Source organism: Atta colombica, unplaced genomic scaffold, assembly GCF_001594045.1.
Source record: "Atta colombica isolate Treedump-2 unplaced genomic scaffold, Acol1.0 scaffold29, whole genome shotgun sequence".
NCBI classification, from domain to species: Eukaryota; Metazoa; Arthropoda; class Insecta; order Hymenoptera; family Formicidae; genus Atta; species Atta colombica.
Genome location: NW_017259392.1, coordinates 872,910 through 884,162, shown reverse-complemented (window position 1 = coordinate 884,162; position 11,253 = coordinate 872,910). Strand labels below are relative to the sequence as shown.

The 11,253-nt window shown below is 32.0% G+C and overlaps 1 protein-coding gene across 2 annotated transcripts in view; it reads right to left on the bottom strand.

The window, feature by feature from the left end:
• Window positions 1-431: 431 nt before the first annotated feature.
• Window positions 432-11,253, bottom strand: part of LOC108690023 (cytohesin-1) — a 20,757-nt gene continuing 9,935 nt past the window's right edge. For both annotated transcript variants that reach the window (XM_018197082.1, XM_018197080.1), the window contains 5 exons: window positions 3,275-3,880; window positions 2,902-3,013; window positions 1,415-1,642; window positions 1,238-1,307; window positions 432-1,114 (listed from right to left, as the gene is read on the bottom strand). In XM_018197082.1, the coding sequence (XP_018052571.1) occupies window positions 1,027-1,114; window positions 1,238-1,307; window positions 1,415-1,642; window positions 2,902-3,013; window positions 3,275-3,880 (1,104 nt within the window). In that variant the 3' untranslated portion in view covers window positions 432-1,026. The remainder of the gene's footprint in view (window positions 1,115-1,237; window positions 1,308-1,414; window positions 1,643-2,901; window positions 3,014-3,274; window positions 3,881-11,253) is intronic.

The window sequence follows — 11,253 nt, the reverse complement described above, 5'->3', positions numbered from 1 at the left end:
ATATATATATATATAGAAATAAACAGATATGTTTATAAATTGTACAAGTATGACTAATTCAAAATAATATTGTCTCATGCTCAGAAAACATATCATTTAGTTTTATTTTGTACATATTTGTTTAAATAAATACATACGAATAATTATCACATAAAGTTATCCTCGGCTTTATGCCTTTATCTTTCATTTGCACGATAAAACAGGATAGTACTTGTATTTTATACAAAATATCTTGAATATTACCTTCCCGAAATAACATAGAGCATCAATGATGTCTCAAAGCTGCCGGAAAATAAGAATGTTCCGTTTTCTCCGCTATAGCTTCCTACACAGTTATTATATAATATATTACCAGATGTGACATTATAAGAATATTAAAAATGTCTATTTTCAGTGCTTTTATCAAGACAATTTTGGAAATTATTGACTTCTTTTTAGCAAAATACGAAAAGTGAAACAAGCCGATATTTCCTTGCTCACTTATTACTTTGATGTCAATACAATACAGTTATCATTTATCCGATTTACAGTCAAAATTTCGATTTCTAATGTATGCAAAATCATATCTGCATCATTCTTTTTTGCAGAAAGAATATAGGAGCAATTTATTTATTAAATTAATGGAAATAGAACTAAGCCTCTCTAGTGCAAGATTCTTCTTACACTGATGTCAATCAGGCATCATGTTGTGACGACGTGTAATCATACTGTCATTAATATAATGTTCGTCTAAATATTCATTTTACACTGCGCCGATTCTATATTTCGTATTCGATTTATGATGCCACAATAATGCTATATGGCATTAGAATTCGTTTTATATGTACAGACACAGAGTATTTAATAATCACGGCATCATTGCCTGATAACTACTGTTTAACATAATCCATAACACTTTTGGCATTTTCTTTCTCGATGAATTTTCGTTATCAATAATTTGATTATATTCAACGATACCGTACATGGCTCGCGAATAAACAGTCTTCTCATCCGCCGAATTTCTCGAAACTCGGCTCGTGGCAGCGTTTAACTCTTTGAGTGTACATTTGTTTTTTGTGCCTTCTTCTTTCGTGCTGCCAGCATATCGTAGAAAGGATTGTGCGATATACTTTGTCTGGAAATGAATAATAATGTTTGAATAATTTTTACACAATTTTACTTTGTACTTTACTGTGAAAGAATGCAATAGTAAAGTACAAGCATGTAAAATTGTAATTTATTTGTCATTTCAACTTACCGCACGCATTTGATCCATTCATCCTTTTCTTCATCAGTAGCTGCAGACATTCGGTACACTGTATGTTTCCCTAATTATAAATAATTGTAAACAAATATTGGATTAATATATAAGTATAATGCGTTGAATTCTTATATATTAATTAATTAAATAAAATTAAATTTTAAGCAATCGTACCTTCGACAACTTTTCCTTCGCTATCGGTCTTACATGCTTTTATAAACTCGGAACCAGCAGCATACAATTCGAAACAGTGCGGTTTGTGCCGATCTTGAATCTCTCGAACTTGAATATTCTCTAGGGGAATGATACCGCGTGGTTCCTTGTCTGTTGTGTACTCGAAATAGTATAAACAATTATCGTTCAATATGAACCATCGCCTCTTCCAACTCTTGTAACGTCCGCCTGTAACAATAAAATATGGAATATATAAAATTAAGAATCTATAATTTTCATAGAGATGTTATTTACCTGCTGTCTCCATCAGGGCAGCAGAAGGACAAAGTGATACAATGTAAGAATAAACGTTCTTTTAATGATGAATGTGACAAAAATTGAGGAATATTCTACGAAATATCGAGCTTCAATCTTTTTTCTTATTATATCAAAAACGAATGTATGTGTATACGCACGCACGCACGCACGCACGCACGCACGCACGTACGCACGCACGCACGCACGCACGCACGCATACACACAGGGTGCCCATTTACAATAATGCATTAAGATTTCTTGAAAACTATGGTAGATACATATTAAAAACAAAAGTTATATAGTTCGGAGGGGGACATAGAAGGTACCATTGATTTGACCTTAGGTGGCGTTGCCAAGGCCAGATTAAGGTCACATTGATTTTTTTTTTAATGGAACTTCCTATTTTTCATTACATATACTTGTAGCTTATCTCGAGATATTTCCAAAACACTAATAAAGTTATTTTCCATTGAGTACTTTTCAAGTTATAAGATTCGAAAGTTACAGTACCGTCAGCATTAGCATTAAAGTTAAAACTTGTTCAGGATCATGTCCTGAATAACATTTGTCAAGATCAAGGCTACTGGAAATTATTCCTTAATCTTATTTTCATTTTTGCACTAAAAATTCATTTTTACATTAAAATAAAAATAAAAACGTACAGTTTCTAATTGGCTTCGATGGCAAATGTTATCCAGGATCTTGATGATATGATCCTGATTAACATTCAAGAGGTTTTAACCGTCGATCAGACACCTTGCATAATGCTAATGCCGGCGTATTGTAACTTTCAAGCCTTATAACTCGAAAAGTACGTAAAATAATTTTATTAACAGTGTTTTGAAAAGCTCTTGACATCAGCTATTAGATTCTGCCATCAAAAATAAGGTGTTCCATTAAAAAAAAATCAATGTGATCTTGATGTGACCTTCTTCCGAACCAACTTTTGTTTAAAATTTAATATTTTTCCGTATCTACTATAGTTTTCGAGAAATTTTAATACATTATTTAAAATGGGGCACCCTGTATATATAACACATACATACGTGCGTGTGCGCGCGCAAACACACACAATTTGCATGATACGCAAAATTTATTTCAGGTCTTTATACGAGCATTCGAAGATAAAACGAAAATCGTCGGAATGCAGTCAAACTAGAAAAGTTATGTCGAATATAAGTAGTCATTACCTTGTTTCCACAACCAGCCTTCTTTATCAGGATTGAAGAAGGTGTGCATCAAATCGTTGCCATCATCTTCTGGTATTTTGAAAGGTTCGGTTTTTATACTTTCGTATAAACTCTGTAAATAGATAGAAATATATTTGATTTAGTATAAATGTGTGTTAAGAAAATTCTCGATCGAAAGACGAGAAAAAATATATCTTAGAAAAAATAGCTTTCTCTCTCTATTTAACGACTAAATTCAACACAAATCATCATTCTACCTTTCTTGGCATTCAATGAGTTAATAATTACAAAGAATTAATAATTATTAGATAATTGTGTCAATATGTGTCATCAAATGAAAAACATCTCTAGTCTTCCTCAAAAGTATACCTACCACAAGCAGTTCCCGCGGCAGATCACCACCATTGTTAATTCCTCGATTCATCGAAATAAATTGATCTACGCTGGGCTTATCTTTAACGCTTGGATTATGCAATGAAGTATTCAACATGATGATGGCGAAGCTCAGCACGTAGCAAGTATCCGTATTGGTGAAGATATTTGGATTTAGCTGGCAGTACCTTTGAGCGAAACACTCCATCATGCGATCGATTTTTTGTGCTTCGCCAGGCAGTCGGAACGACCAGAGAAATTGACGTAGGGCTTGTACCAATATGAGATCGGTAAAGTCGTGCAACTCAACGAAGGCTCGCAGCACGCGTTCATTGAAGTCATGTCGTTCACCGAGATAGTCACCGATTGCAGTTTTATTAAGACCCTCGCCCTTGTAGAGAAACTGAGCAACGTCCTCGGGCGTCGGTGTTAAGAGGTTGTGCTCTATCAGGTACTCGATACCCTTCTTAGGATCCATATTGAACTTTTTCCGGCCGATCGACATCTGCTTAGCTTTGTTGGATGGTTTAGTCTCATCGGCCGTAAGTCCGCCACCCTCCATCGCCTCCATTTCTGCCACAACTTCGCCCAATTCATCTTTTAATTGCTAAAAGACAAATCGTACAGAATTAATTGTAAAAGTGATTGTCAAATTAAACTTTTATTATTATATTTTCAAATATTTCTAATATTTTCAACATTTTAGCAATATCGGTTATACAATATATCTATTTCGACATTTGAATTTTTTTCGCGGCACCCCTCAAAATCGTTTAATTTATAAAAAAATAATTCCTATCAAATTTCAGCTCAATCGGACAACCCGTTAAACAGCTCGACAGCTCGTTAAACATTTGAATTCCCTTTTATTATATTCTCAACGATTAATATACTCTCTTGATTTTTAAGCATATTTTTCACAAAAATTAGCCTAGAAGACTTTTAATTTTTTTTTAACATGTATATTTTGCTTTTCTGCATCGTTTGAGACCTTACGTTTCATTTAAACAATTAGGTGAATTATTTGTTAATTAAAAAATAAAAATAAATAAGTAGTGTAACTCCGATATATACGCCGACGGGTCTTTTTTTTTGACATTTGATTATTTTTTTTCTATTACCATCTTAAAATTATGTTCCAATGTATATGTATTTGTATATATAGATAAATAATAAAGTACATATAAAGGAAAGGCTCAATAAATATGAACAAATGAATTATAAACTACTATCTAAGTAGAAATCAAATCTCTCAGATGTAAAACAAAAACTTTAAGAATAAAAATATTTATTTAGGTGTATGGTTTTTTAAAACTGTGACATAACTTCTATCATAGATGTGTTCACAACAAGATGTTACAGCAGACTTAGCGCTCAGTCGCTGCTGCGTGCTCAGACACATTTACGCGTGTCTCACGTGTTTTGATTTTTTAATGTTTAGCCTCGATTATTCTATTGGGTTGTCCGGAAAGTTCATGCGATGTTGAAGGAAAATTGAAACGCAGAAAATTTAAATTTTTTATATTTTTATACAGTTTAGTATACAATTTATTAAATTATATAGATTAGTCGGCACGAACTTTCTGGACAATCCAATACTTACCTCTATAGTCAACTGACCCCGGTCTCCCTTAATCAATATATCACTAGATAAATTTGTTTTTTGTAATACAAAAACATTTTTGTTCTAAGATTAGGTTCTAATATAAATTTCGATTTTTTTACAAATTGATCCTTTAATCTGATCTATAAACGACCATTTAAAAAAAAATTCCATATTGTTAAGAACTTAAAAGTTGTTAATGACATAGCAAAATGGGAAATAAAGCTAACTACCGATTACAGCAACATTACAAAATAAAAGATGAGGAACAAAAAATTTTTATTAAAAATTATTAGCGACTATCGTAAACAGTTTCTAGATGCTAAAAAAAAAAACTCTTTTGAAACCATTGCAGTTGTTAGAAAATTAATTTTACAACCAAGTTGACATATTTTTATATCGTTGTAGTTTATAATATATAAATTATAAAAAAATCAATAAAAGAATTTTAAAAAAGTACATTTTTCAGACAGACTTTCATTTTATTAATCAGCACAATTCCCATTCTTGTAATTTAAAATTTTACAAGTATTTATTTCGTATATTTAGTTCGTAATCCCTTTTCACTCAAAATTCATATGTTCATATTTATTGAGCTTTTCCTTTATATAATATGTATTTTATTATTTATCTATATATACATATACATTGGAACACAATTTTAGATGGAATAGAAGAAAAATAATCAAATGTCAAAAAAGAAAGATCCATCGGCGTATATACCAGAGTTACACTAATTATTTATTTTTATTTTTTAATCATTAACAATACTCCTAATTGTTCAAATGAGATGTAAGATCTCAAACGATGCAGAAAAGCAAAACATGTTAAAAAAAAATCTTCTAGACTGATTTTTGTGGAAAATAAATCAATGTTGAGAGTATAATAAAAGGGAACTCAAATATTTAACGAGCTGTCGGCACGGTTTCCGTTGTCGAGCTGAAATTTGACAGGAATTATTTTTTTGTGAATTTGAATCATTTTGAGGGAAAGAATTCAAAAAAATTATTTTTCAAGAATAAAGAAGGACTATCCTGTTATACAATTCTTATGGATTACGAAAAATTGAACGACTCGAAATTCTCGATTGAAAAATGTATATTATCGAAATGTATTGTATAATAATCCAAACGATGCAATGTTGTAGACTGTGCGCATGGTTTCTTTCGCTGTGCAACAGCAGCTTCCTGCTTTACTCGAATACCGGTCGACAAGTCGACACTGTCCGCCTGTTTCCCACCATGTGCCTCAGTTCAACGTACATTCCGTAAATACCGGTAAGCAGGATCGTATCTCTTTCAGAGTTTCGCGAGCATGTCCAACAAGCGTTGCGTTAAAGACGTTAACACGTTAAAGGTGTTAACAAGCACGTAGCATCGCGTAACGATTATATTTTATTGTGTAGGCTTACACGAGTGATTGTGAGCGACGGACACGAATTATCTGCAATATCTTTTGAATTCCGATGTCTCCCTTCACGTTTTTTTTTTTACATAAATAAATAGAATCGAAAGGTGCCGGAATATTCATATTGTATGCAAACTACGCGATACATTCATTCGCAACATTGCAAGTATTCCAAATAAGTAGGAACATTTTAGGAAATGAAATGATATATTATACGGTCGCATTGCGAATTATCGATACGAAAATATTTGCGAGTTAGCCATTCGATGTTCCATTTTCAAACTATATTTAGTATAAAAACTGGCGGAAGAAATTCCAAAGTTGACAAAATAGTAGAGTTTGACAATTATATAGACATGTATAGACGTAGTGTATCTACGTTGAAATCTCTTTCTGTATAGAATCGTTTTTATAGAAAGGAAAAAGGAAGGAAGAATCGATTGGAAGCGGTCATGCATTAACATCGTTCACTGATCAACCTCGTTAATGGGTCGCCGCGATAACAACAAGGACGATAACTTATGTTAGTCGTCTCGGCCCTGAGTAGTATTGTCTGTAAGGTATAGTAGCGTTCCTTTTGTACTTATCGCGGTGTGCATCCGGTCTCACGGCAAGAAGGCCGCTGACGACGCGAAAAACCGGTATGCCTTGTGCACCCAGAAATTATAACTCTTATAATAATATTAAATTCCAGACAGCGAGTTATGTTATAACTCGCTATCTGGAAGAAACTTCCTTTCGATATCATTTCCTCGGATCTAAATTCTTTCGAGTCCATTATTAAAAAATTTCATCCAAACAAAATTAATCTTTACAATGACCTTGCGGGATATAGCGAAAAGAACAGCGAATGCTTACTTACATCGTATATCAATGACGCAAGATAGCAGATTAGCGTTGCTAATTATCGCTTTGTCATCATCGAATACGAGCGAACAATTATACTAGTTGAAACTTCCAATCGCGAATCATCTCGGGTGCTTCTAGCAAAATCAAGTTGCATACTACAAATATTTCTCGTGTTCTGCGGCGTTAAAGAGATCAAAATTCATTAAGAGTAACGCGTCTTAAACTTAATTTTCACATTTTTCTTAATACTTGCAGAACAATAATAATACTAATAATTTTGCATCAAATTTTTACTCTTTACATCAATGATAATCTTTTTTATTCTCAACCCATCCAAATTTCTTCTCATCATCTCTTCATCATTTACATCATTTGCATTGTAAATTTTACAAGAAAAGCATTCCCCTTTTCAAATGGCTCGTACATAATCAACCTACGTTCATGTCCCTTTTGTCCGTTCTCTGCGGAATGATTGCCTTATTCCGTTCTATTTCTGTCGTATGCATCCTGTACAATCGATCGAAAGTTCAGCACTACTACTCAACAAACTTCCTTCCGCGAAATGGGATCAAGTAAAGGGCATTCATTCATATTAATATGAAGGATACGACGACTCGTACGTCTCAAAAGTACGCGGAGATGACTTTATATTACTTGAAATATTGTATTTCACGTATACCGAGCATTTCCTTTATTTTCTCATGGATGTATATATGTATGTACATACAAGCGTTTTCGATCTCGAAACATTTGACTACTATCACATTTGACTCCTCTTTGAATGAACGTAAACGCAAACTTCACGTCAAGAAATTTTCCTACTTTTATAATAGGAAATAGACTACTTTAATGATAATTAAGCTAAATATGAATTATCGATAAGCAAGGAAAGATATATCCATTATCAGTTTCCCTCTAAATCGGTGAGTCTAAACACTTACATTATAGGATATATTATAGGACAAACGCGAGAGCAACCTATTAACGAATGTTGTTTCATAGATGTTGAACATATTTTGAAGAAATTATGTATTGTAATGTACAACAATAATCTTAATTTTATAAAAATGATATCGATATCGATGAAAATTGAAACTTTACTTGACTTTTAGAGAAAAATATATTTTTTAGAATTGCTTAATGTCGATTATGTCGCACATGCAAGAAAATAAAGATTCCATATAGAGTCGCCAGCAGTTACAATGAAACAAACGCTTAGTCAACACTATGATTGTCGATTAACGGCAAAGATTCTGTCAATCAGTAAATATGGAGCCTAAAAGATTGCACTTTTTTTAAAATGGATTTCGGAATGCAGCCTACTTACCGAACTAATTTTTCTTATTTATTCTTATTTGTTGATCCATGAACAAGAACTAATGACTCGATGAGCAAGCTGCATTCCGAAACCCGAAAAAAAAACCTGTTGCAACCTTTTAGCTACTTTTAGGTCCTAACTATACATACTGGAACTATAGCAGTCAGTACTGGCTCAGTGAGCCGATTGTAAAACTCTATATGGGATTGTTTGAGCAAAACAATATTTTATAGCCATGTGTGTCTCGATAAATTTAATGCAAGTAAATCTCTTGAAAGAATAACGTTTACATACAATACACATAATAATCTATATACTGTTGATCGCTCCTTTAATTTCAGCGTCGTGACGAAACAACAACTAATCGGTTAAACGAAGAGCGAAAGTTTCCGTTCCCATTCGATTAGATGCTACTTTATCCGGTTGGTACCAAGTCAGATGTATGTGCTACAAACGAGTTTTGTAACCAGTCTGTGTCATGAAAGTCGTACGCAAACAAATTGCATGCCTGTGCGATGATTTAACATTACATTGGGCTGAGCGTTGTCTTGAAAACTAATTGTTTTACGAACATGTATTCTTTATAATGACATTCTCGTTTTTTGTTATGCCGTACTGCTATTGTCACAATTAATATAAACTCTTAACAAGGTGTTACTATTGTATAAATGCATATTTGGAATCCGATACGATAAATCGTGTTCAAATCCAATTTGAATGGAAAATAGCCATTCGTACGAAATGTCTGCATATAAATAAGAGGAACAAGAATTTTCTTATCACAATGCATAAAATATTTGTAAAGAAAATAATATAGATAAAATTTTTTAATTCTGACAATAAATATAATGCATCCTCAAACAGAACAAGTTACGATAACGTTAAAATGATATTAAAATGAATCGGAAATAATTAAAAAATGACTTTTAATGATCACTTTGGAGTTATTTTGAGTTTGATATCATAATGACTTGTTCTACTTGGGTCTACACATAATAATATGTAATGTATTATATTTGATGTATATATATCATGTTGCGTAAAAAAAAAAAAAAAATACGAATATGCTCTCAAACATTAAATATTATATGTTTTATTACATTGTTTGTGTATCTACTTATATTAAAGATGTTTTACAATATTATGCGCAAATACATACAGTGAGAGCAAAAAGAATTCATACAAGGAAATTTTTCATAAAAAGTCTTATTTGTAAAAATAAACATTAATCAGCAATTTTATATAATGAATATATTCTGTTCTAACATAAGCAAACGAGCTTTGTATTCCTGATTTTAGAAGCTAAATTTCTCTACGAATATTTTTTGAGGATCCAAATAATAGAATTTTCGCTTATTTTTCAAATGATATATTTTCAATAATTAATACACATCTTTTTGGTATATATAATTTTAAGAAATAGTCTATTTTATTTTTCATGAATAAATTAATTACCCAGCAAAAAATCGTCAATTAAATGTTGAATCGACATCAAATTAGTGTTGAAATCATCATACTAACATCGATTTGATGATTCATTCTCGCTGGATAATATTTACTTTTTAAAAATAAAGTTTTTTTAAAAAATATTTTTTGTGTACGAATATGTTTTGCATTTACTATAGGTGATCTATAATTATTTTTACTCTAATATACAACTTTTTCGTTTTAAAAATGTGCAAAATTTACATCATAAAAAAACCATTATAAAATAATTTATTTCGTGAAATCGCATGGACAAAGCTCACAGGCCAAACGATAATCCGTTTTTATTCAAATCGATAACTTAAACACAAATGTCGTTTCGTTTTGTTATTCCTGACTAATCGTACGAATAATAAACATGACTGATTATAAACCTGGATGATAAGATGATAATTCCCTTCCTTCCTTTCCTGTAAGAAGAGCGATAGATGCGAGTTACAGTGAAGAAATGGATGGACTAGTTCAAAATGCTACGTGGATTTTCCGAGTCGTAGAAAACTGCAATGAGCGTTGTTTGGCTATAATCCAAGAGTTACGAATTCGCGGAAGAAATGCACGCAAAACGCGAAAAGATACAAGTGTTTTTTTCATTACTCGAGTGTAACGGACAATGACTTAAACTTTTAAGGTTTCACAACAATCCGTTATCCGTTATCTGTCATCCATCTTACGTGCCACGTCTTTTCCTGATTATTATATGAAAGAATAACAAAGATCTGAATGCGCAGAATGAGAATGAGATCGTATTGTTAAAATTAATCGCACAATAACGATGCTGGAGAACGTGGCTGCATGTGAGAAGAACATTTTGCTAAAAAAAAATGTTTAAAAATTGATCTAGATACAGATTTGAAAATATAATATAATATTATAATTATGTGGAACACGCTCAAGTGTTGGACATGACTGCAGTGCTGCAAAAAATTTTCTAGCAATCGGCTACATAATTATTTTGATGATCCAAACAAAATGATTTTCCGCATCCAGATGAGAATTGAAATTCTTTCCATGCATGTAAATCAATTAACTTAACAATAAGATTAAGATGTAAGCAAAAAAACACACGGATTGCCGATTAGTCTAACAACGCACATTGATTTTAACGCCGAGATGTTCTTATTCGTAATGATTGATGTGGACGTATAAGTACAATATATATCATATTCTACAGCACAGAAGATTGAAGCAATATTGTTGCAATGTTGCAATATTGCAATATTGCAGATTGCAATGTGACATTACAGAGATATTACAGAAATATAAATTAACAATATGCCTGTAAAATGTCAGTAATATACTTAGTATACATGTAATTTCC